The sequence below is a fragment of the Anomalospiza imberbis genome, unplaced genomic scaffold (assembly GCF_031753505.1).
Source record: "Anomalospiza imberbis isolate Cuckoo-Finch-1a 21T00152 unplaced genomic scaffold, ASM3175350v1 scaffold_44, whole genome shotgun sequence".
Taxonomy (NCBI): domain Eukaryota; kingdom Metazoa; phylum Chordata; class Aves; order Passeriformes; family Viduidae; genus Anomalospiza; species Anomalospiza imberbis.
The window spans coordinates 629345-656241 of NW_027100049.1; the positions used below are offsets into that span (position 1 = coordinate 629345).

A 26897-nucleotide genomic window follows, 5' to 3' on the forward strand; every position below is an offset into this window, starting at 1 on the left:
ACCTGTCCTAGAGCATCTCTGAGTTATAAGATTGATGGGGAAAGGCAGAGGTGTTCTGACATTGAAAATGCTGTTTCCTTGGTGAAATGAGCAAAGTGAGTCCTTGTCTAAAAAAGTGGAGCTGGGCTGTGGTGGATCCATCTGCTCTCAGCAGTACCTCAGGACGGTTCAGGGGAAGCGTGGGAACCTGATCACCCTCCACCTGAGAAAGGTTAAAGCCCAGAGAAACTCTGGCCAGAATGACAGACCATCTCCCCTCACTTACCACTCAACAATTTGCCTCACAGAACTTGTTCTGTCCTCCCTGGAGGCAGCAGAAATGCTGAGAGCTTCTGATATACAAGAATACCAGGAGAGACATAGGGGTTCTTAAAAAGAAAACCTCGTAACTCTTAAACACAGATGCCTGTCTCTGTGTGTTTCAGGGGAGGGTGTATGGGAAATGGCTTTGATGTTGGTTTCAGGTATCTCCTCTAACTCGTCTCTGTCCTTTCTCCATGAGCAGGTCCCCATGTGCAGCCACAGCCAATGTCCAACAGCAGCTCCATCAGCCACTTCCTCCTGCTGGCACTGGCAGACACGTGGCAGCTGCAGCTCCTGCACTTCTGCCTCTTCCTGGGCATCTCCCTGGCTGCCCTCCTGGGCAATGGCCTCATCATCAGCGCCGTAGCCTGCGGCCACCACCTGCACACGCCCATGTTCTTCTTCCTGCTCAACCTGGCCCTCAGCGACCTGGGCTCCATCTGCACCACTGTCCCCAAAGCCATGCACAATTCCCTCTGGGACACCAGCACCATCTCCTACTCAGGATGTGCTGCTCAAGTATGTTTTTTTGCCTTCTTCATCTCAGCAGAGCTTTCCCTCCTGACCATCATGTGCTACGACCGCTACGTGTCCATCTGCAAACCCCTGCACTACGGGACCCTCCTGGGCAGCAGAGCTTGTGCCCACATGGCAGCAGCTGCCTGGGCCAGTGCCTTTCTCAATGCTCTGCTGCACACGGCCAATACATTTTCCCTGCCCCTGTGCCATGGCAATGCCCTGGTCCAGTTCTTCTGTGAAATCCCACAGATCCTCAAACTATCCTGCTCCAAATCCCACCTCAGGGAACTGGGGCTTCTTGTGTTTTCCATTTCTTTAGGACTTGGATGTGTTGTGTTCATGGTTTTCTCCTATGTGCAGATCTTCAGGGCCGTGCTGAGGATCCCCTCTGAACAGGGACGGTACAAAGCCTTTTCCACCTGCCTCCCTCACCTGGCCGTGGTCTCTCTGTTTGTCAGCACTGCAGTGTTTGCCTACCTGAAGCCCCCCTCCATCTCCTCCCCATCCCTGGATCTGGCCCTGTCAGTTCTGTACTCAGTGGTGCCTCCAGCCCTGAACCCCCTCATCTACAGCCTGAGGAACCAGGAGCTCAAGGCTGCAGTGTGGAGACTGATGAGTGGATGGTTTCGGAAACATTAAACTGCTGGCCAATTTCTGCAAATCACTTTTAATGAAAGTCATCTGTGTTACCTCTTATTGGTTTCATTTTGGAGGTTCATATTTTGTTTTACTTTCTTCATATTGTCAACAAATACAAAATACACTCTTTGACATTTCTCATTTTGTTTCTCTCCACCTTCCCTGTGGCTAGAGACTGTGTCAATGAGGGGCTGTGCCCTTGGTGGCTATAAAAAATCTCCAGGATCTCCCAGCAAAGTTTTCTGCAGAGATGTCCTTTTGTTACCTTCCCTGGAGCTGCAGCAGCAATGTCTGTGTGCAGAGCTGGGGGCAGATCAGTGCTGGCACAGCAGCTGTGCCCAGCAGCAGCAGCACTTGGTGTTGCCAGTGCTGCTCCCGTGGCCCTGCCCCGCTGCCCTGGTGGCCCTGGTGTTGCTGCAGGGCCTGAGTGCTCTCGGGGCCGGGCACAGTCCTGGGGGTGGCAGTGCCGGGGCTGCAGCAGGGACAGCCCATGGGCACTGCTGGGGCAGCGCTGACGCCTCAGGCCAGGGCCTGGGGGCTCCAGGCTCCTTGCCCAGGCTCTCTCTCTCCAGGCTCATTGCCCAGGCCAATGCTCAGCACAGAAAACCCCCGTGAGCAGCCCCAGGCTGGCCGTGGGCAGGCTGGGGGCAAACAGCATGGCTGGTGCTCTGCAAGGGCCCTGGGGGAGACGGGAAGGAGCAGCAGAGCAGGGGCTGATCCATCCCCAGTGCGCTGGACAGCCCAGGGCAGCGTCCCAGAGCGTCCTCATGGAGCTGCCAACAACATCCCCCCTCTGCAGCCCTGGCCTCTCCCCCAGCTCACACAGGTGCCGCATCTTTGCAGGCACAGCCACGGCAGCACCGGCTCAGGAGCCCCTGTTTGCATTGCACACAGCAGGCGGGAGCACCCCCATGCTGCTGCTGTGGGGACATGAACCTGAGGGAGCACAAATGCCATCAGCCCCTGGGGCCAGGAAGGGCTGGGGGACGCCAGGGAAACCACTCAGCTTTGTCCTGGCCTCTGCAGCCAGCCAGAAAGTTTGTTCCCATCAGCTGGGAGTTTCCTGTCCCGCTGCAGACGCTGTTGCTTAGAGCCAGGGCTGCCTGGCAGCCACCCCCAAACTGCCCGGAGCATTTCCTTTGCTTCTCCTTTGCTTTCTTTGCTCTTTCTGCTACAAATTTCTTCCCATTGCCCATCCCTGTTCCTTCCCCTGCAAACAGCCCATCCCTGTTTGCCCTTTCCTCTCTGGCCCCACTCCCCCATTCCAGTTCCTGACTTGGCACCATGGGATCGTCCCTTGGGGAGCAGGATCATCCCACAAGTGCTGCAGGAATTGTCTGCAGGCTCCTGCAGTGCCTCGTGCTGCTCCCTTGCCAGAGGCACCCCAGGCCAGGGGGGCACATCTGGGCTGCTGTGTCTGGCTGTGGGGCTGCCTGTTCTGGGCAGTGAGGAGGGGCTGCAGAGGCTCTGCAGGACTGACAGGATGGGCTTTGGGGCTGTGAGGAGGTGCTGAGGGACCTGGGCTGCTGGAGCTTCTGAAGAGGAGGCCCAGGGCTCCTCCTGCAACTGCTCCAAGGGTGGTTTCAGAGAATCCCAGAATCAGCAAGGCTGGAAAAGACCTTGGAGATCATCAAGTCCAACCTGTGCCCTGACACCGCCTTGTCTCCCCTGAGCCTCCCCTTCTCCAGGATCAACAACCCCAGCTCCCTCAGCCGCTCCTCACAGGACTTGTGCTCCAGATGCCTCACCAGCCTTGTTGCCCTTCTCTGGACACGCTCCAGCCCCTCCATGTCCTTCCTAAATTGGGGGCCCAGAACTGGACACAGCATTCAAGGTGCTGCCCAACCAGTGCCCAGCACAGGAGAAGAATTACTGCCCTGCTCCTGCTGGCCACACCATTCCTGATCCAGGCCAGGAGCCATTGGCCTTCTTGGCCACCTGGGCACACTGCTGGCTCATGTCCAGCCTGCTGTCCATCAGTCCCTGCAGGTCCCTTTCTGCCTGGCTGCTGTCCAGCCACTCTGTCCCCAGCCTGTAGCGCTGCAGGGGTTGTTATTTCCAAAGTGCAGGATCCAGCACTTGGACTTGTTAAACCTCACCTTGTTGGATTTGGTTCCTGGATCCAGCCTGTCCAGGGCCCTGTGCAGAGCCCTACTTCCCTCCAGCAGATCCACACTCCCCGCCAACTTGGTGTCACCACGGTTCCATGAGGACCCAGAGTGTCCCAATGGTCTCCATGATTCCATGAGGCCTCCCAGTGTCACAGTGTCCCTCTGGTGTCACCAAGTCCCTTGGATCCTTGGGCCCTGCAGTGTCACAATGGCACCGTGGTGCCCCAGGGCCCTGCAGTGTCACAATGGATCCTTGGTTCCATGAGGTCTGGCAGTGCAGCAATGCTCTCCTTGGTTCCCGCTGTCTCCCACACCTCCACCTGTCAGGCTATAGAAGGACACCTGGCTGATGAAGGGGAGTGGGAGTGGGTACCTACTCGAGGAGGTAATAATAAAAATCCCTCCCAACCCCCTCTCCCAAGCCAGGGGCCCCTTCAGATTAGGTATGATCCCCTGGATCTGGAGAGTCAGCCAGATGGTTTAGAAGAAAATTATCTGCCGAGTGAGCCTCCCAATTATGATTCATCTGTAAGACAGATCAGCACCTCTAACATCAAAAAGGAAAGAAGGGTAATCGTGGTAGGTGACTCCCTTCTGAAGGGAACAGAGGGCCCCATATGTCGACCAGACCCACCCCACAGAGAGGTCTGCTGCCTCCCTGGGGCCCGGGTACAGGATATCACTGACACACTGCCTGGGCTGATTCAGCCCTCTGATTATTGCCCACTGCTGATACCCCAGGCTGGCAGTGATGAGACTGAGAAGAGGAGTGTCAGGGCAATTAAAAGGGACTTTAGGGCATTGGGTCAGGTGGTTAATAGGACAGGGGCACAGTCTTTTCCTCAGTCCCTCTGGAGTCTGAGAAAAACGCTGAAAGCAATAGGAGAGCTCACATTATCAATGAGTGGATCAAGGGTTGGTGTCATTGGCCAAATTTCGGATTCTTTAATCATGGGGCAACTTTTATAGCACCTTGCCTGCTTGGACCAGACGGGTTCCATCTTTCTGTGAAGGGCAGAAGAATTTTAGCTCATGAAGTGTCAGAACTTGTTGAGAGGGCTTTAAACTAGGTCTGAAGGGGAAGGGGATGCAGCTGGGTTTTCTGGAAGCAGGCTCGTGGGTGGTAAGCCTGAGTTAGGGGTTAAATCAGCAGCCCAGCTGAGGTGCCTGTACACCAATGCACACAGCATGGGTAACAAACAAGAAGAGCTGGAGGCCATGGTGCAGCAGCAGAGCTGTGATGTAATTGCCACCACAGAAACAGAGTGGGATGACTCACATGGCTGGAGCGCTGCACTGGATGGCTGCAAGCTCTTCAGGAGAGACAGGAAAGGGAGAAGAGGTGGAGGGGTGGCCCTTTACATTAGGGAGGCTTTTGATGCTATGGATGTTGAAACTAATGATGATGGAGCTGAATGTCTATGGGTAAGAATTAGGGGGAAGGCCAACAAGGCTGACATCCTACTGGGAGTCTGTTATCATCCACCCAGCCAGGAAGAAGAGGTGGACAACTCATTCTATAAGCAGCTAGAGAATGCTTCAGGATCATCAGCCCCTGTTCTTGTAGGTGACTTCAATCTGCTGGACATCTGCTGGGAACCTAATACAGCAGAAAAAAGGCAGTCCAGGAAATTTTTAGAGTGCTTGGAGGACAACTTTTTGTTTCAGCTGGTGAGTGAGCCCACCAGGGGAAGGACTATGTTCAATCTGCTGTTTTCAAATAGAGATGGGCTGGTGGGAGATGTGGTGGTTGGAGGCCGCTTGGGGCACAGTGATCATGAAATTATAGAATTCTCAATATTTGGTGAAGTCACGAGGAACACTAATGAGACTTTTACATTGGACTTCAGAGGGCAGGCTTTGGCCTACTTAGGAGACTTATTCAGAGAGTTCCTTGGGAAGGAGCCCTTGAAAACAAAGGAGTTCAGGAAAGGTGGGAAGCTTCAAAACAGAGATCTCGAGGGCACAGGAACAGACTGTCCCTGTGTGCCCAAAGACGAGTCAACTAGGCAAACATCCAGTGTGGATGGGAAAGGAGGTTTTGAAGGAACGTAGGAATAAAAAGAGGATGTATCATCTTTGGAAGGAGGGTCAGGTCTCTCAGGAAGTATTTAAGGGGCTTTCTAGGGCAGGTAGGAAAGAAATTAGGGAAGCCAAAGCTCAGTTTGAACTTAAAATGGCAGCTTCTGTAAAGGCTAATAAAAATGTTTTTACAAATATATCAATGGTAAAAGGAAGGGTAAGACAAACCATTGTTTGTTATTAGATGCGGAAGGGATTTTAATAACTGCAGATGAGGAGAAGGCAGAGGTGCTAAACGCCAGTTTTGCCTCAGTTTTTAGTGAGAAGATGATTTGCCTTCAGGACAACTGTCCTCCTGGGCTGGTTGATGGTGCCAGGGAGCAGAGTGGTGCGCCCATTATCCAAGAGGAGGCAGTCAGAGAACTGCTGAGCTGCTTGGATGTTCATAAATCTTTGGGACCAGATGGGATCCACCCCAGGGGGATAGGGAGCTGGCAGATGAGCTTGTCAAGCTGCTCTCCACCATTTACCAGCAGCCCTGGCTCACTGGTAAGGTCCCAGATGACTGGAAGCTGCCCAATGTGACGCCCATTCACAGCAAGGGTGGGAAGGAGGATCCTGGTAATTTCAGGCCAGTCAGCCTGACCTCAGTACCCGGTAAGGTCATGGAACAGTTCACACTGAGTGTCATCACACAGCACTTCCAGGATGGCCAGGGTGTCAGACCCAGCCAGCAGGGGTTTAGGAGGGGTAGGTCATGTTTGATCAACCTTGTTTCCTTTCATGACCAGGTGACCCTCCTGGTGGATGCAGGAAAGGATGTGGATGTGTCTATTTGGACTCCAGCAGGGCCTTTGACACTGTCTCCCACAGCACACTCCTGGAAAAGCTGCAGCCCACGGCTGGGACAGGAGCACTCTGTGCTGGGTTCAGAACTGGCTGGATGGCCGGGCCAGAGAGTGGTGGTGAGTGGTGCTGCATCCAGCTGGGGACAGTCACCAGTGCTGTCCCTCAGGGCTCTGTGCTGGGCCAGCTCTGTTCAATATTTTTATTGACCACATGGCTGAGGGGATTGAGGCTTTCAGTAGTAAATCTGCAGATGACACTAAGCTGGAAGCTTAGTTACCTACTTCTACCATCTGTTGGAAGGCAGGAGGGCTCTGCAGGGAGACCTGAACAGTTGGATGGATGGGCAGATTCCAGTGGGATGGAGTTTAATAAAATCACTCGCCAAATCCTGCATTTTGGCCACAAAAACCCCCTGCAATGCTATAGGCTGGGGACAGTGTAGCTGGACAGTGCCCAGGCAGAAAGGGACTTGGGGGCACTGGCCAACAGCCAGATGAACATGGGCCAGCAGTGTGCCCAGGTGGCCAAGAAGGCCAATGGCTCCTGGGCTGGATCAGGAATGGTGCGTCCAGCAGGAGCAGGGAGGTCATTCTTCCCCTGTACTCGGCACTGGTGTACTTGGCATTCTTCCCCTGTAGTGGCACCATTCCTCAAGTGCTGTGTCCAGTTCTGGCCCCTCTGTTTGGGAAGGACGTTGAGATGCTCGAGAGAAGAGCGACAAGGCTGGTGAGGGGCTTGGAACACAAATCCTGTGAGGAACAACTGAGGGAGCTGGGGTTGCTTAGCCTGGAGAAAAGGAGACTCAGAGGTGACCTTATCGCTCTCTACAACCTCCTGAAAGGTGGTTGTAGTCAGGTGGGGGTTGGTTTCTTTCTCCAGGCAGCAAATGTCAGAACGTGAGGACACAGTCTCAAGCTGTGTCAGGGGAAATATAGGTTGGATACTAGGAGGAAGTTTTTCACAAAAAGACTGATAAAATATTGGAATGGCCTGCCTGGGGAGGTGGGGGAGTCATCATCCCTGGGAATGTTCACAAAAAGGCTGGATATGGCACTTCGTGCTATGGGTCAGTTAAGGTGTTTAGGGCATGGGTTAGACTTGATGATCTTGAAGGTCTCTTCCAACCCAGTCATTCTGTGATGCTGTGAAAGCAGCCCACACCTAAAGTCAACATCTGTGCAGACCAAAAGGCAACGCTGTCATCCTTCCTCAGCCCGCTCTCCCTGACCAGGCTGCCTTGCTGTTGGCATGGGTGGTGGGGCAGCAGGGTCATGACATGCGCATGCGTCACAATGGCCTCGGGGCACGATGTCACCGTGGGTCACAAAGGCCTGGTGGGCATGGCCGCCTTTCTGCCAGAGGCCTGGTGGTTTCCATGCAGATGCCCCTGGACACAAAGGCCTTCTTAATGCCTTTGCCCCTTGACTTTGCCTACTCTTGTTCCTCTCTCAATGATCTGCAGCTCTCTCTTGTCCCACCTTTGTTCCTCCCCTCAACATCCCCAAGGAAGCTCTATGCAAAAGTGCCAAAGTGCTTTTCCCACCCAGCCCACCGTGGGTCCCAGCACACAGCCCCAACTTCCTGGAGAAAGTTCATCAGGAAGGCAAATGTGGATATTCTCAGTTCAGTCAGAGAGAAAAAGAGAAGGTTTTCTAACCAGGCGAGAGCCTGGGAGACAGTTGGGAAAGAATGTAAATAATTCTCTAATCTATCTTGTTGTTCACATTGTTTATTGATAGGTTCTGCCACCGTGCGTCATTCACTGCACACCAATGGTGTGAGATGTTTTTACTCTAAGACCAATGAAATCAGTCCGCACGATGTTCTCTATAAATAGAGCGGTGCATTTGAAATAAATCAGAGTTCATTCTCTTTGCCTTTGATTTGGAGTCATTTTTGTTCCCGTCCTGCTCTACAGCGACACCACTCCTTCTGCTTTTGTCCTTCCTAACAAGGCTATTTTCATCCTAGAATCCCCATGAAAAGGGAACCCGGAGCTTGTGGAAGTGCCTGAAAAATGCCCTGTTCCTCTGCAGGGACACTGAGGCTGAAACAGGAGCCGGAGCCCTCTCTGGGGAAGCCTCCTCCGAGCTGGAATGTGTGCCGTGCTGGGAGAGGAGCAGGAGAGGGAGAACGCTGGGCGCTGTGAGGCAGGAGCAGGAGGTTTGGGCCGCAGGACATTCCGTCTGCGCTGCTGCCCCGCAATGGGCAGCCGTGCCCGGGGCTCTGGGCCTGGCCCCGCGTGCGCTGAGCTCCCGACACTGCGGGAGCTCCCCGGGCTGGGCTCAGGTTCCCGCTGGGACTGGGCAGCAGGCTGGGCTCCACTGGGATCAGCAGCAGCTGGGAATATCTCTGGGCATCTCCATTTTCTGCTGCTGCTAGGAAGAAACAATAAAGCGAGCCAAGAAGTTCTGGTTTCTCTTTCTCCTGGTGGATTTTTTCATTGTATTTGACACTCCAGAGGCAATTTCTGTGATGGCCCCTGTCAGCTGATTCTAGTTCAGCAGCAGCAGCAGCAGCAACAGGGCTGTGTTTGAGCACTGCAGATGTGGCCTGTGTGGCTTTAATTCTCCGTGACTTATTGCTCAGGGACTTGATAGCATTTCAAGATCTGCTAATCATGATGCCTGTGACAAAAAGTCTGAGTTTCCTGTCACAAAAGCACTCTGGGTAGCACTGACAAAATTGCTGGCCAGCTTCTGCAAATCATTTGTAAGAAGTCATCTTTGATTGTTCCTGTTGGTTTGGTTGTGGGGTTTTTCCCCCTGTGTTTTAGTTTTTTAAGATTGTCCACAAAGGCCATTCCTTGTGCCATTTCTCATTTTGTTTCTCTCTACCTTTGCTGTGGCCCCAGATTGTGTCAATGAGGAGCTGTGCTCTCAGTGGCTTTAAATGAACTAAAGGATCTCCCAGGAAAGTTTTCACCAGAGATCCTCCTTTTGTTCGCTCCTCTGGAGCTGCAGCAGCAATGTCTGTGTGCAGAGCTGGGGACAGATCAGGGCTGGCACAGAAGCCCTGATCCTGCTGGCCACACCATTCCTGATCCAGGCCAGGAGCCATTGGCCTTCTTGGCCACCTGGGCACACTGCTGGCTCGTGTCCAGCCTGCTGTCCATCAGTCCCTGCAGGTCCCTTTCTGCCTGGCTGCTGTTCAGCCACTCTGTCCCCAGCCTGTAGCGCTGCAGGGGTTGTTGTGGCCAAAGTGCAGGACCTGGCACTTGGACTTGTTAAACCTCACCTTGTTGGATTTGGGCCCTGGATCCAGCCTGTCCAGGTCCCTCTGCAGAGCCCTCCTATCATCCAGCACATCCACACTCACACCCAGGTCTGTGTCATCTGCAAATTTGCTGATGCTGGACTCAATCCCCTCATGCAGATCATCAATGCAGACATTGAAATCCACGCTGGCTGGCTCTGACCCCTCGGCCATCCTGTGGGTGCCCTGTGATGGCACTCAGGGTGATCTGTTCCAGAACCTTGCCGGACACTGAGGTCAGGCTGACAGGCCTGGAGTTCCCCAGATCCTCCTCCCAGCCCTTCTTGGGGATGGGCTCACATTGGCACCTCCAGTGCTCTGGGACCTCCCTGCTGAGCCAGGACTGATGGTAAATGATGGAGAGCAGCTTGGGGAGCTCATCCACCAGCTCCTGCATCCCTCTAGGATGGATCCTATCTGATCCCATACACCTGTGAGTATCTGAGTGGCCCAACAGGTCCCCAGCTGCTTCCTCCTGGATTACAGGGGCCTGTTCTGCATTCTGACCCCATCTGCCAGCTCAGGAGAACTCTTGTCCTGAGGACAACCTGTCCATATATTGAAAATTGATACAAACAAGATGTTAAGTAGCTTGGACTTTTCCTTATCTTTAGTTCCTATATTCTCCACTGCATCCAATAAAGAGTAGGGGTTCACCTTATTCCACATTTTGCCATTAATTTATTCATAGACACATTTTTATTATTTTTCACAGAAGTGGCCAGGTTAATCTCTAATTGAGATTACACCTCTTTCTTTTTTTTTTTTACTGAATGACCTGACAACAACCTTAAACACTTGCTAAATTGCCTGACCATTTGTCCAAAGTTAATGCACACTCTTTTTTCCCTTAAGTTCCCACAAAAGCTCCACGGGAAGCCAGGGCAGTCATTTTCCTCACCAGCTCATCTTTGGCCACACTGGGACAAGCTGCTCCTTCCCCCTTAAGATTACTTTCTTGAAATGTGTCCATCCTCCCTGGACCCCTTCGTTTTTAAGGGTTATTTCCCATTAAAAATCAGAACCTGCTTCGGTACTCCCCAAATCTCCATCCTAAATAGGCCAAAGTCTGCCCTTCCTAATTCCAGTGTGGCAGTTTTGTTGCTGCCCCTCCTTCTTTCACAGAACATTGAAAACTTGATTATTTCATGGTCACTGTGCCCCAGGCAGCCTCCAACCTCCACATCTGCCACCAGCCTTTCTCTCTTTGTGAGCAGCAGGAGACAGAGCTTTCCTTGGCAGTGGAGTGTTACCAAAAATTCGGTAAAACAGAAAACTCCTTCACACCAACGCAGCATTAAGAAGCAGCATTCTTTATTCAGCCGGGTGCACGGGGGATAGCTCCTCCCAAAGCCGAGCATGCTGAGTGCAGGAAAGTTTCTGTTCATATTCTGTATTTTGCACACATATTCACTGATTGTCCTGGACTAAACACACATCTGATAATCATTTCCCCAGAATCATTAACATATTTCCCCTCCCCTTTACCCATGCTCTCTTCTGTCCTGGGGGTATCTCTGGTGGTCCCTGGTGGTCGTGGACCCCAATGTTCCAGTGGGCCTGGCTGAGCTGGCAGGACACTGAGGCTGGTGAACTTCCAGTTCCCCTTCTGACACAATGGGCATTGTGTGGTTTCCATAGGGCTGGGGTTTTGGAGAACAAGCTCCAGGTGTCAGCTCACCTGGTGGAGACAATTGATCATCTGGTAACATGAGGTCACAGAGTGGGCTATGACATCACAGAGGGGGTTATGTGAGGTCACTGAGAAGCTACGGCATCATAGATTGCCTCTGTGACATCACAGAGCAGACTATGACATCAGAGACCAGCTGTGTGACATTACAGAATGGGCTGTGACATCACAGAACAGGCTGTGACATCACAGAGGGGCTGTGTGACATCCCAGGAGGGCTGTGTGAGGACACTGGGTTGGTCACTCTGCCCCAGCTCCCCCTCACAGTTTCTCCCAACAAGTCCAATGCTGTTCATGCCCAGCGGGGTCCCTGTCCCCCAGTATCCCCCCGGTCCACCTGGAGCCACAGCCCCCACCAAAGGATGTTCCACAGGGTCCCCCCCAGAGTCTGACATGGGGAAAAGGGGCCAGGGCTGTGTGACCAGGACATCAAGGATGTGGATTATCCAGGTCCCTGTGGCCTGGGTTGGGTTCCCCAGGGTAGGAGAGATGTCTGGCAGCTGGAGCAGGGTTAGGGAAGGGCTTCCAAGGTGGGGCTGGAGCCCTTGGGCTGTGAGCAGAGGCTGAGGGAGCTGGGCTTGTCCAGCCCAGAGCAGGGAAGGCTGAGGGGCTCCTCATCCCAGCCTGGCAGTGCCAGCGAGGAGGGGATGGAGAACACAGAGCCAGGCTCTTCACCGGGGGCCTGGTGGGAGACAGAAGCCAATGGGTGGAAGGGGAAAGAGGGGAGATCAGCCAGGCCAGGAGGAGATGAAATGAGTCAGGCTGGTTTCAGCATTTCCTCAACACCAATAGCACCCTGACCTCCCTTCTCCATCCACCACTGACATCTTTGCAAATCAGGAATTGTTGGAGATGTTTTGCCCCCACTGCAGGACAATCATCCTGATACAGGAACTTAATTGTGTTTATACTTATCACAGAACCACATTTGTGTAAAATCAATTCTAGTATGGAAATCACTTGTGGATGGTGGACTCATCAGACACTGCTGGGATGTTGCACATTGCTTGGGGAAGAGTGTGATTGTTATTAAATTGTGTCCTGTTCAACCATGGTCTGTTGGCCATGAAGAGAAACTTTCTGTGCCTCTGAGTGTCACCAGTTCCGGACCCCCAAAGGACACAAACCTGATGAGTTGTGGTTCCCACTCCAGTGGTGGCACTTGGACCTCCCTCCATCCCCAGAGCAGAGCTCCCTTGTCCCAGAAAGTCCCTGGCAATGCAGGGATGAAGGAAACAGGACAGGCTGTGGGGATCAGGGGCAGGGCACAGCCAGGGATTTGGGGTGGTTGTGAGCCCAGGGAAGGACCCGGCCCTTGGCCTTGGTGAACCTCATCCAATTGTCCTGGGCCCATGGCTCCAGCCTGTCCAGATCCCTCTGCAGAGCTTCCTGCCCTCCTTCACAGCCACACTCCCACCCAGCTTGGGCTCACCTGGGAACTGACTGAGGGTGCCTTCGATGGTCTCGTCCAGATCAGCAATCAAGAGATTTCACTGACCTAGCCCCAGTCCTGAGCCCTGGGGACACCCCTGGGTGTGACTCCATTCCTCAGCTGCTCTGAGTGCCAGGGGTTGGATGAGGGAAAAGGTGGGGAGGGGTTGGGGACAAAGTGTTATTGATTGTCAGCCATGAAGGGTCTTGATTTACACATCTTTTCAGACTGCATTAGGAGGTGCTGGGGATCAATATCAATTTGACATTGCTGATATCAAACTACAAACAGGAAAAACAGGAAAACAAAACAGGACAAAACAGTTCTCTCTGCATAGTTTTCAAAACAGTATATTCACTTTAAATACACTTCTGCAATCTATCTAATTAACCTCAGAAGGATTGAAAACTTCAATTATTCCCAGCGGCATTTCTTGTTTGGGAATTTTAAAAAAATAGTTATGAGCCTTTTTCACTGAATTCCTGAACTGAAGGGCTCAAGAAAGAAGAGGCCTCTGGAGTAGTAAAATTCATCAGCAACCTCCAAGTGGCTGAGGATCCATCCCCATCAGAGCAGCAATGACCAGAAATGGGCACAGCTTTGTGGCTGCCCCAGCTCTGGGATGGGCCCTGGGCCTGGAGCAGGAGCAGCTCTGGAGGGCCCCAAGGCCGGGCTCTTGTGCTGGCCTGGGCAGATGGGATGGCAGCAGGGGCTGCAGAGCTCTCAGCACCTCAGCCCGAGGGGAGCAGGGCAGCCAGGGAGCCTCCTTTGGCCTTGGCCAAGCCCCTTCCCCCATGGCTGGGGCTGAGTCCTGGCTGAGCTGCAGCTGCTGCTGTGCCCTGGCCAGGGGCTGAGGCCGTGGGGCCAGTGGCCAGAGCAGCCTGGGCTGAGCAGAGCTGTGGGGCCAGAGCCGGCTGGGCTGTGCTGGGGAGAGGCCCTTGGTGCTGCACAGAGCTCAGGGCAGCTGGCAGAGCTTGCAGGGAGCTGGGCTGGGCTCAGAGAGCCTGGCACAGAAACCATCAGTGTCCATCCCAGCCTGGCTGAGCGTGCAGGGGCCAAGGAGAACAGCCCAGGGTCTGCAAGTTCTCAGTGTGGGAGCTGAGCTGGTGAGCCCCTGAGCCCTCCCGAGTGCTGGGGCTGCACCTCCAGCTCCAGAGGAGATGTGACAGATGGGAGCAGAGACAATTAATTCTTGCTGGATTCCTTATTGTGTTTGCTTATACAGGTGACCTGGATCCATATGTAGACGAGCTGTTTTGTGCCAGCAAACACTGGTAGAGTGAGAAGAATAATATTTTTTAGCTGAAAATAGTATTTCATGCATAAGACACAATGAGAAAGAAAAGACACATATGATCAGAATAGCATCTGAGTTTTTTAGAGGATGAGAGACTCATTGATGTTCCAGCAGTCAAACCTGCTCAAATACTTTCCTCAGGACTTCCTTGAGATGAGAGGTGACCACCAGAGGACCAGGCCAACCAGAGGTGTCTGTCCTGCCAGCTTTTGTCTGGGAGAACCCTTGCATATAGGGAATTTTTCAGGAGGAGTATCAGTTTTGGTTGTGGGCACCTGGAAAGACGGATGGTTCTTTTCCATAGGAAGGAAAGCACAGAGCTCCAGTTCTCCAGGGACTGATGAGAGGCAGCCCTCAACATTCCAAGATCAGCTGGACCTGTCAGGTTCCCCCTGGGAGCCCAAACCCTTGCTTCCATGAGGCCTTGCAGTGTCACAGGGGTCTCCTTGGTGCTGCAGTATCACAATGGTCGCTTGGTTCCATGGGGACTCCCAGTGTCAGAAGGGTCTCTTGGTTCCATGAGGCCCTGCAGAGCCCCTGGATTCAACGAGGCCTCAAAGTGTCACCATGGCCTCCAGGGTTCCATGAGGCCCCGCAATGTCACTGTGGACCTTTGGTTCCATGGAGTCCTGCACTGTTCCATGGATCCTTAGTTCCATGGGGCCCTGAAGTGTCACCATGGACCCCTTGGTTCCATGGTGCCACACAGTGTGACAAGTGCCCCTTGGCCTGCCAAGACTCCATAGTGTCACAATGGCCCCTTGGATCCATGGGGCCTGTAGTGTCACAATGGCCCCTTGGATCCATGGGGCCTGTAGTGTCACAATGGCCCCTTGGATCCATGGGGCCTGTAGTGTCACAATGGCCCCTTGGATCCATGGGGCCTGTAGTGTCACAATGGTCTCCATGATGCCATAAGGCCTTGCAGTGTCACAACAGACCATTGGTTTCACTGAGCCCCACAGAGTCACTATGGTCCCCTTGGCTGCACAGGGCTCTGGAGTGCCACAATGCCTCCTTGGTGTCACAAGGCCTCAAAGTGTCAAAATGGCCTCCAAGGTTCCATGAGGCCCTGCTGTGTCACAATGGACCTGTGGTTCCATGATGCCCCATAGTGTCACAATGGCATCCTTGGTTCCACGGTGTCAGAATGGCTCCTTCATCCCATGGACACCCACAGTGTTCACTGTAGTGCCCTTGATTCCACAAGGCCCTGCCATCCTCTAATGGCCCCTTGGTTCCAGTGGGTCCAAAGTGTCAGAAGAGTCTCCATTGTTCCATGAGGCCCCGCAATGTCACTATGCTCCCCTTGGTTCCACAGGATCCACAGCTGAACAATGGACTCTTGGTTCCATGAGGTTCCTCAGTCACAATGGTCTCCTTGGATTCACAGTGTCACCATGGACCCATGGCTCCACAAGGCCTTGCTGTGTCACAGCTGACTCCTTGGTTCTGTGAGGCCCCGCTGCCACCAAATCTCTGAAATATCAGAATGAGGCTCCTTAACACTCATTTGCTATTTCAGAGGGTATCGTTTATTCAGGCCTGAGGTCTAACATGGGATAACTCCTAACCTGACGTGGACATGTAATTCTACCAGTGTGTCGCTCATACACGGTCACTAAATGCCAATTACAATTTACCCATTTCCATAAATCCCACCCCAAGTTCCCAAATTCAGTCCTTGTTTTCACTATCACTGCACCCTGGAGCTAGATGTCTTCTTCTTCTCTTCCAGCCATCCGTGCTGGGAAAGCAGCCCCTGCATGCCGTGTTCCTGTGCTGGAAGTTCACAGGCACGGTAAAAATGGAATGAACCCTTTGGGTCTCAAGGCCAAGGCTTTGTGTGGCCAGGCAGGGGCAGGCAGGAGGCAGAGCTGTCAGCAAAGGAAGGGGCCAGCGAGGTGGGGCAGCCGGGGGATGACGACAGCCTGCAGGGACAGAGGCCAGGGCAGGGACACCGCAGGACAGCCTGGGCTGCAGAGGGCACAGGGATGTGCAGCAGCTGCAAGGCCCTGACAGAGCCAACCTGTGCAGCCCTTTGGCCATGGCTGCTGGCCCTGGGCCTGAGGCTACGAGGGGACAAGTGACCCTTGCAGCCCTGGGGCCTCATGGCCTCCTTGTCCCTGCTCAGCAGCCTGGCAGGGGCCGCCCCATGGTCCTGCCCTTGGCATGGCACATCCCCACATGGCAGTGCCCATCCCGGGAAGAGCCCTGAGCAAGGAAGGAGGGACAGGATCTGCCTTGCCAGGGGCTGGGGCTCAGCCTTGGCCCTTTGCATTCCTGAGACACATCCAGGTTTGCTCAGCGCCAGAGACACCTTTGCCTTGTTTGTCCCCACCTGTCATCAGTGCCTCCAGGGTTCTGCTCTAACTGGAACCTGGGGACACTTTCTCAGTCGTGTCCCTCAGTGGGACCCATTAAAAGTCAAAGAAACTTTGGAGTTTAACTTTGAATTCTTGAGAAGTTTAGACACTCTCAGGGACTGAGTCTGATGTAAACAACACCAAAGCCCTGAGAGGGCCATTAAAGTTTTCCTAGTGCAGTTATGGAGAAAGATTTCAAAGAGCTTGTAAGAAATACACTGTCCTCTTTCAAAGGGTGTATTTTATTACATTTCTCTTTAGAGCAGAGGCGATTGCAGCATTCTGTGATTGATACTGACCCAGGCTCTCCCCTCAGGAGCTCTGGCCTGCTCAGAGCAGCTGTGCCTTGAGCTCTGGCCCAGTGTGGACAGCCTTGCTCCACATTGCCCAAGCCCATCCTGTCTGTCCTTGCTCACCTGGGACCTGCTGTGCTTGCAGAGCTGGCTGCACCCAGCCTAAGAGGGGCTTTCCCTTTGTCTATTTTTGAAGCAATCTAAAACTCCCGAGTTTCCCCATGAAAACAGACACACTCCTCATGTGTGTGCCAGCCCAAGGTGCCACCAAAACCACTGCAGACCTGCCCTGGGCCAGCTGTGAGGGTGGATCATCAGCCCAAGCTGCACTGGGCCACTGCAAGGGGCGGTGGCCATGGACACTGCACTGACCCCACTGCTGGGTTTGGCTGCCACGGCAACCCTGAGACATTAAACTGTCCTTGGAAACACTGGGGAGGACTGGGACATACTGGGGGACACTGGGAACGATGTGGGAGACACTGGGACATACTGGGAGTGACCCTGGGGGATACTGGGATGGACACTGGACATTGCAGGGAAGACTGGGAGGAACTGCAAGAGACTGGGAATGAACTCAGGTGTACTGGGAGGGACAGGGCTGTACTGGGAGGGACTGGAGGAGCACTGGGGCTGTACTGGGCTGTACTGGGGATGCACTGGGCTGTACTGGGAGGGACTGGAGGAGCACTGGGGTTGTACTGGGCTGTACTGGTGATGCACTGGGCTGGACTGGAGGGGTTGGATGGGCTGTTCCCGCCTCCGCCGCCTCCCATTTGCCGGGGCTCCCGCCCATCACCACCCTCACCTAATCAGCGACAGGGATTGTGGCCTTGGGGCGGTGCCTGGAGTCACCGCCATACTTCCGCTATTGCCTACAACTCCCGTCATGCCCCGCGGCCCGATTCAGCCCCATTGGAGCCGGCACTACAACGCCCGTCATGCCCCGCGCTCCACAGAACCCCCTCGGTACCCGCCCCCATCTGTCCCGTAAGTGTCCCCCAGACCCTCCAGGATCCCCACGTGCCCCTCAGCGCCCATTCGGGACCCCCCAAAGGCGCCCCCGGATCCCCGGAGCGCTCCCGACCCCACGGATGCCCGGCACAGCCACTGCTGGGAATTCATCTCCTCTCATCCCCCGCGGCCCCAGAGCCCCTCAGAACACAGTCTCGCGCCTAAACCGCCTGCCGTACCCCGCACCCTAAGGAGCCCGGGTAGAGCTCCCCGAGCTCCCCCCAAGTTCTCCCGAACCGTTTACGTTCGCCCCGAGGGCCTCAAGTCGCGGCTGGGACGCAAAAGTGTCCCCCAAGGGCCTTCCCGGACCCCCAAACGCCGCGTCCGAGCCACTGCCGGGACTACAGCTCCCATCATGCTCCGCGGCGCACGTCCCGCACGATTGCAGCCGTGACTTCATCTCCCGTCATGCCCCGCGCCCCATCGCAGCTGCGCCTAGAACTCCCGTGATGCTCCGCGGCCCCGTTCAACCGTATTCTACCCGCGCCTACAACTCCCATCACGCCCCGCGCCCCGGAGAGCCCCGCTGGAGCCCCCCAAGTGCCCGCCCGGGCCCCGCGGGGCCCCAAATTCCCCTCCCTGACCTCCAAGGGCCCCCCTGGACCCCCAAGTGCTCCCCCGGACCCCGAGCTGTCCCTCAGAACCCCTAAGTGCCCCTCCAAGTGCCCACCCGGCTCCCCCAAGTGTCCTCCAGACCCTCAAGTTCTCTCTGAATTCCCTCCCCAGGCACAGAACTGCCCCAAATGTGCCCCAGAAATGTCTCCAGGGATCCCAAAGTGGCCCCTCCTTAACCCTGTGTGAGAAAAAGATGATAAAAAAGATGACAAAATACTGGAAATATTGCTAATTGCCATAAACAGGAAGAAATAAATAGCCAATACATCTTAATTCATTAATGAAGGGAATTGTGTTACTGAGATACAAAGAACATTCGTTTTCTTGGCTACTAAAAGTGTATAGATTTTTAATGTAAATATTAAAACTAAGTAAGAAAATCCAATGCTATTATTAGAAATAAATGTAATACATCTAGAAATAATTAAATATGTGAAAAATGGATATTATATGGCTCTATGCAGATAGTTACTATATGTATTGTGTTATATTGGTTAGTTGTGCTGTATTTACATTTTAATAGTACAGTAAATGTAGTTTTGTAGTTAAAATGAAGCTTTAGTAGTTAAAACAGAAACTCTGTATGTGGGGATTTTTTAAAGGAATGAGACACTGGCTTCGAGCTAACAGTCACAGAACACCCAAATCTGCCAGAGAAGAGGAATTTATGGTTTTCTCATCAGAAGAAGCTGATTCCTTCAGGCCTTGCTCAGACTCAAAGATGCTGTGGGGATTAAAGGAAGCAGTTGAAAAATAACAGAGTTGCTTGTTTTAAATAGAATGTATGCATAACCATGAAGTGTGTATGAATATGCCACAGTGTATGGTTTTTAAGGTTATTCCTTTGTTCACAAAACGTGCTTATCGGGCTTAAGTGCCCGAGAGCATCCAGACGTCCGTAAGTCTTTGCTTTTAATTGTCTTGTAATTGCTCTAACTCTAAATTTTTATTGCTCTAATTGTATTACTATTTTTATAACCATTTCATTATTATTAAACTTTTTAAATTTTAAAAACCAAGTGATTGGTGTTTTTCACAGTTGTTAACACAAAATAATGTGTTACAGAGTAGAAATAAGAGAAAAAATCACAGGAGCATTTTTGGGTATTTTGGCGTGTCAGTCCCAGGTGGGCGGTGTCAGACATGGTGACGCTGGAGGTGAGGAGCAGGTTGTCCAAACAGGGTCAGCCCAAAAGGGGCTCATTCTTCTCCATTCTGTTAGAAATGAGAAGCTTGACTCAGCCAATACATCAAGCAGCAATTAAATTTATTAATTAATATGGTAACACATGAGCAGAGACAGCGCTGGGTGCAGTGGTGGGGGTTTTCCCCTCCAACTGCGCACCGGTTGTTGGGCTTGCTGGTGTTTATTGATCATGTTCATGCATATTCATCAGCTTTCCCCAGCAGCTTCTATTTCCCATTTTGACGTGAGCTTTCAGCAGTTTCTATTTCTACCTTTTGACGTCACAATTCTGTACTTTAGGATCGTAAATCTGTGATGGTGATGTCTGGTTCCTTTCCAATTTCTGTATCTATTCCAGGTTTCAATATCCCGGGATGTGTGTCCCACATGGTGGGGTCCATCTTCCTGAGGTGGGGTCCAGCTTCTATTTTCCAGGATCATTAATCTATGGTAGTGATGTCCAGCTTCCCCTTTCGAAATCATTAATCAGCAACCTTGATGTCCATCTTCCTTTTCCAGGAGCTTGGGATAGGGTCACTTCCCTCTCTGTTTAAATCCCTTATATATTCCAAAGCTACAATTTAACATCCTTAATGCTAAGCAACATTCCAAAGTTATAATTCAGAGATTCTTATTGCAAAACAGCTTAAGACCTAATAACAAATAAAAAGTTCTCCTCAAAAGCAGCATTCTAAAGTTAGAATTCAAATACTCTTATTACAAAACAGTTTAAGACTTTTAACTCTTATTTGCAAATAAAAGATTGGTTCAAAAGCCTTCTTCCATGCTTTCCTGGGTTGTGTATTAGAACTCATCTTTAAAACTGTCCCATGGCCGTGTTCCATACATTTCATAACCACAACTGCACAGGCTGCCTTTATTTACCTGACACAAAACACAACTTTGTATTTCACACTCCTGCACAGAACTCCAAACCGACTCCAGTCACTGCACAAGCCCTGGAGCCTTGAAGACCATGGAAGGAAGACAAAGAGCTCCTGAGGGCTTTCTGTATTTTCATCAGCCCCACGGTGGATTTGGGGCTGGGTCCAGGACCCTCAGGCACTGGGAGAAGGATGAAGAAGCTGCTCAAGGAGGCAGAAGCAAAACTCCAAGTCCCTGGGAGCATCCCTGGGCCCCAGCGAGGGCAGGGAGTGCCAGAGGCTCCCCAGGGAGTGCAGAGAGCAGATCCGTGAGGCCAGGATTGCAGGGAGCCCAAGGCTCTGAGCAGGGAACTGCGATGCTGAGCAAGGCCTGGCTTGGCTGCAGGAACCAGAAAGGCCAAGCCCTGAGCCCAGCCTGGCACAGCAGGGCCTGTCCCTCACGGCTGGCTCGGGGCTGTTTGTGGGGCAGGGGGATGTGAGGGGCAGCAAGGACAAATGTCACAAACCTGTGTGACACTCCAGATCCTCATGGAGCCAAGGGGCCAGTGTGACACTGTGGGGCCTCATGGAAACAAGAGGCCATTGTGAGCCTGCAGGGCTGTAACACCCCAGAACACTGAAATGCTGGGGGTCACCAAAGGTTCCTTCGTTCGAGTTTGTTGTACAGGACAAACACCAACCAGATATTCTCACCATGGCCAGATGCCAAGAATATTCTTGGTAGGAAGGGACCCACAAGAACATCAAGTCCAGCTCTGAAGTGAATGGCCCACACAGGGACTGAACACAGCCTCAGTGATACCAGCACCATGCTCTAACCAACAGAGCTGAGAGAGCAAAATGACACAAAATTTTACTGGCAAAATATAGACAATCTAGGAACTCTGACAAAGGGTTTAATACAACATCCTGTTCTACATAAAACTCTTATCACAGCATTAACTTCATTAACTTAGCCCATTAAACCTGAAAACCTTTAAGCCTCAAGATGTTAAGTTATCAAAAATGTTCCAGGTAAGTAGGAGTAGAAGAAGAAGAAATAGAGAACAACAGAAAGACAGAAGATCTATAGAAAAACACACACAGAGGCACCACCTGCTCAGGTTCCAGCACCATTAACAGAGGAACCCCAGGAGAAGGCAGGATCCAGACCATGGGCTGGCCTCGTGCTCCGGCTTTTAAACCCCTGGGCCTTCATGGGCCCGCCCCTGGGGTGGGACTGACAGTTGCTTGTCCAATCAGAGTCAGGTTAGGCACCAGCTGCTGGTGTGTGATTGACTGACAGCTGGGCCAATCAGAGCTGGGTTAGCCCTGCCTGCTGTGTGATTGACTGACAGCTCAGCCAATCAGAGCTGGGTTAACACCGCCCCTTCCATGTGATTGACAGCTGTGCCAGGCCAGGGCTGGGGGCGGGGCTCTGTCCCACCACAAACCAAGGCCTGACCCGCTCCTGGCCCCACACGGGCATTCCGAGCATCCCAAGGTGTATCGGGACATTGATCTCATCCAGCCTCTGACAGTGACCACATGGTGACACGGGGGAACCTCATGGAGCCATGGGTCAGTTGTAACAACGCAAGTCCAAGGACACCAATGTGACACTGGGGAACCTCATGGAACCATGGGTCAGTTGTGACGATGTGGGTCCAAGGACACCGTGGTGATGCTGTGGAATCTCATGGAGCCATGGGTCAGTTGTGACAATGCAGGCCCCAAGGACACCATGGTGGAACAATGGAACCTCATGGAACCAAGGGGCCATTGTGACACTGTGCTGCCTCATGGAATCAAGGAGACCATTGTGAAACTCAGGGGCCCCAAGGAACCAAGGGTCCATGGTGACCTTGTGGAGCCCGCAGTGTCACAGAGGAGCCGTTGTGACACAGCGAGGGCGCATGGAGCTGAGGAGCCATTGTGACACATCAGGGCTTTGTGGAACCACGAAACCATTGTGACATTGCAAGGTCCCATGGAAGCACAGGGCCATTGTGACACTGCAGAAGCAAGGGGAACATTGTGACACTCCAGGGCCTCATGGAACCAAGCAGACCATTGTGACACTGTGGGGTCACACGAAACCAAGGGAACACGGAACAGGTCTGGCTGGCTGGGCCTCCTGGGGACCACCTGAGAGGTCCAGCAGACCTTGGCATGTCGATGGCTGCTTCTCACCTGCCCTGAAGCACTGGGGCTCTGGACTTTCCTTCCTATGGGAGAGAACTGTCCTTCTCCTCCAGGGACCCAGGGCCTAAACTGGGATTCCTTCTCCAAATTTCCTTATATGCAAGGATTGTTTTCAGATGAAATCTGCCAGGAGAGACAGATCTGGCTGCCTTGGCCACCCAGGGGCCACCTCTCATCTGCCTTTGAAACACTGGGACCATGTGCTTTTCTTTCTTATGGGAAAAAACATCCATCTCAACTAGGTACCCATGGCCAAAATTGCCTCCAGAATCCCCTATATCCAAGGATAGCTCCCAGACAAAAGCTGCCAGGGGAGACAAGTCTGGCTGGCCTTGGCTTCCTGAGGGCTGGCACTCATGTGCCTCTGAAACACTGGGGCTCTGTGCTTTCCTTGCTAATGAAAAGAACTCCTCTTCCTGTCCAGGCACACACAGCCAAAACCGAGATTCCACTTCCAAAATGCCCTGTGTCCAAGGATAGCCCCTAGAGGAAAGGTGCCAGGAGAGACAGGTCTGGCTGGCTTGGCCTAAAGGTGGCCACCTCTCATCTTCTTCCAGAACACTTGGATTTTGTGCTTTTCTTTCCTATAGGGAAAAAAACATCCATCCTGACCAGGCGCCCATGGCCAAAACTGGAATTCCACCTCCAAAACTCCGTACATCCAAGCATTGCTCCCCAGTGAAAGCAGCCAGGACTTAAAAGGTTTGGCTGCTCTTGGCCTCTTGGGAACTGCCTCTCACCTGCCTCAAAACACTGGGGCTCGATGCTTTCCTTCCTATGGAAAAGAGCCGTCCTTCTTCTCAAGGTGTCCATGGTCAAAATTGAGATTCCTCCTCCCAAATTCCATATATCCAAGGATCCCTTCATGACAAAAGCTGCCAGGACAAACAGGTCTTGCTGGCTTGGCCTCCCAGGAGCCACCTCTCTCCTCTTCTGCCTTTGAAACACTTGGGCTCTGTGCTTTCCTTCCCGTGGAAAAGAACCGTCCTTCTTATCTATGCAGAAATGGCCAAAATTGGGGCTCCACCTCCCAAATTCCCTATATCCAAGGGTTGCTCCCAGGCAAAATCTGCCAGTACCATCCATTCTGGCTGGCCTTGGCCTCCGGTGGCTGCCCCTGCCACACTGGGGCTCGGTTCTTTCCTTCCCATGGAGATCACTGTGACACGGTGGGGACCTCATGGAAGCAAGGGGATCATTGTGGCACCACTGGAGCCCATGGAACCAAGGGGCCATGGTGACACAGCGGGGCTTCATGGACCCAGAGACCATTATGACTCTGTGGGGCCTGATGGAACCATGGAGGCCATTCTGACCCTTCAGGGCCTTGTGTCACCAAGGCGGAATTGTGACACCTCAGGGCCTCATGGAAGCAAGGGAACTTTGGGACACTGTGGGGCCCCATGGAACCAAGGGAACATGGAACAGGTCTGGCTGGCTTGGCCTCCCAGGGGCCACCTGACAGGTCTGGCTGATGTTGGAATGCAAAGGGCTGCCTCTCATCAGCTCCTGGAGCACTGGGGCTCTGTGCTTTCCTTGCTATGGGAAAGAACTGTCCCTCTTTTCAGATGCCCATTGCCAAAATTGGTAAGCTCCCTTAAAATTTCCTCCATGCAAAGGTATCTCTCAGAAAAACCTGCCAGCTCTGGCTGGCCTTGGCCTCCAGTGGTCACCTCTCATCTGCCCCTGAAACAGAGGGCCTCTGTTCCTTCCTTCCTATGGATAAAAAACAGCCTTCTTGCCAAGGACCATGGCAAAAACTAGAATTTGGCCTCCCAAATTCCATATATCCAAGGATCGCTCCCAGACAAAAGTAGCCAAGACAGACAGGTCAGGCTGGCCCTATGCTCTGGTGATTTTCTTAGACTATGAGCTGAATGTTTTCATTTGAAAACACCTTGGAGAGGGCCCAGAGATCTCCCAAGGTGGGGTTTTGAGGCCTCGGGCACATGACCACTACATATGGACAAAGGAGCTCTGTGCTCTGTGCTGTTGTGGTGGTTTTGCATCACGGAAGTGATGTCCTGAGAGAAGCTGCTAGCAGTTTCCTCTGTGTCTGACAAAAAAACAATCAGTAATTAGCTGTGAGAACTGACAGTCTGTTAAACCACTAAGGAAACTGCACACGCCTCTGTGAAGACACAAGTTAAAGATGAGAAAGCCTGGCTGGGTCTGTTTCCTTCTGGCCAGCGAAGAGGTGACCAGGCCGGCCCAGCCCCGTCTCAGCCAGGCCAGGCCGGGCGGCTCCTGCCGTGGGGCCGGGCCCCTTCCCAGGGAGCCGCCAGGCCCCATCGGCTGCCGGGCAGGGCAGGGGAGGCCGCGGGGCCGAGGCCGGGCCGGGCCGTGGCTGCGGTTGCTGACATCTGGCCGCTACCGAGCCCTGCCCCGCCGCCAGCCCGGGCCCAGCCAGGATCCGCCGGGCCCCAGGAGCAGCCCCGGGCCGGGCCGGCTCGGCCAAGGTTCTGCCGCCCTTGGGGTTCTCCCGCAACCAGCGGGCAGGGGGAGGAGAAGCCATGGGCCCCGGCCGTGCTGCTGCTGTGCTCTGGCCTGGCTGCTGAGATCCTGGCCCTGCCCCAGCACGGCCCAGCCTGACACAGCCCCAGCGCAGCCGCTGCAGAAACCTCCATGGTAAAACAGCTCCGGCCGCAAGTACCGAGCCCGGCCGGGGTCACGGAGCCATCTGCAGGCCCCGGCTGAGATATTGACTCTTCCAGTGCTTCCATCCTCCCTCGAGTGAGAGAAAAGGACAAAGTGCAGGCACACAGAGGGGCAACATGAAGACACCGAGATCAGTGAAGAGGAAGTTGAGTCCCAGATGGGAGGAATGAGGAGATGCCTTGATCTTGGGGCTGAAATCCTCTGGTAAAGCTATGGAGAAGGATGTAATTGATACATCAGACTCTCTTTTTCCCTATAACACATTGTAAAAAATTGGCAGATGATTTGTTCAGCAAAGGTCTCCATGCTAATATAAGGAAATGTTGAAGTAGCTGTTGATCCCATGAGAAGTTTGAACAATGAAAGAGAGCAGAGTGATGAGAACCTATGCTCCCAGGGAGAGAAGAAGACCTCTGTTTCCAGAGATGAAGATGATTTCAGAAATAGATGAAGAGAACCTTTGCTCTTAAATAGCTCATCTTTAAACTAATACCCCATAAGCTGGCATGGCTGATAAACACAGCTGTGGGAAAAGCTGTGAAAAAATGGGAGGGATTTCTCAATTACAGATTTTTCCTAGGCAGCTGCTATTTATGGAAATGAAAAGCCATGAGATAACTGTTGTCTTGTGGAGAAGTCTCCATAACATTTACAAGAGGAACTTCTCTCCCTAAGTGAACTGAAGAAAGACTATTCTAGAGGTGGAAAGCTGACTGAAAATTTTATGTTTTTTCTCTTTACATTGTCAGGTTGTATGGAGAGAGGAAGTGTTCTGAAAGTTTTGTTCTGATTCTTTTTACTCTATATTTCATTTACTATTAATAAACTTTTCTTTATACCCTTTTAGAGTTTTGAGCCCACTTTGCCTTTCTCCTAATCTTATCTCAGAGCAAGAAATTAGTAAGTGTATTCTAGTGAGTGCCCTGGTAATTAGCCAGCACTGAACCCACCATAGTAATTAACGCATTGGCCAAGAAATCTCAAATTGGCGAAGCAAAGCCAATACAAAATCTTCCTGATGAACTGCCTCAGACAAGAGGGAAATCAAGGCACAGCCATGGTTTCTCAAGATTTGTTTGTTCCTCATGAGCCCTGTGATGCATTTGGAGCTGAGCCCTGGAACCTCAGGGCCCGAGAGAAGATTGCACAAACCTTTCCAGGAGTCAAAGTCAGAAGAAAACCCCAAAGTGTCTCAAAGCATAAATGGGACCCACTGAGGTCCATCCCCAACACAGGCTCCTCATGGACTCCTTGGAGGAGAGAATTGGAGGCCAGGATGGCACAAAAACCTCTCAGAGACTCAAATTGCAGAAAAACCTCTCAGTATGGAAAGGGAAATCCAAAGTACCTTACAAAAGTTGAGTATCTCAAAGCATCAATGATCCCCACTGAGTGTCAGCACAAAGCTCTCAAGGGACTCGTTAAAGCAGATAATTGGGGCCATGATTGCACAAACCTCTCACAGAGTCTGGATCAAAAGGGAAACACCAAGTACCTGAAAAGAACTGAAGTACCTTGAAGCATTAATGAGCCCCACTGAGTGTTGTTCCTGACAAAGCCTCTCCAGGGACTAATTA

The 26897-nt window shown here is 52.6% G+C and overlaps 1 protein-coding gene across 4 annotated transcripts in view; it reads right to left on the bottom strand.

Moving 5' to 3' along the window:
* Window positions 1–26897, bottom strand: part of LOC137466802 (zinc finger protein 271-like) — a 678770-nt gene that overhangs the window by 251340 nt on the left and 400533 nt on the right. Inside the window, exon 3 of one of the 4 annotated variants that reach the window (XM_068178459.1) lies at window positions 10276–10306. The exons of the other annotated variants lie outside the window; for them this stretch is intronic. Within the exon in view, the coding sequence (XP_068034560.1) occupies window positions 10276–10306 (31 nt within the window). The remainder of the gene's footprint in view (window positions 1–10275; window positions 10307–26897) is intronic. 4 annotated transcript variants of the gene reach the window in all.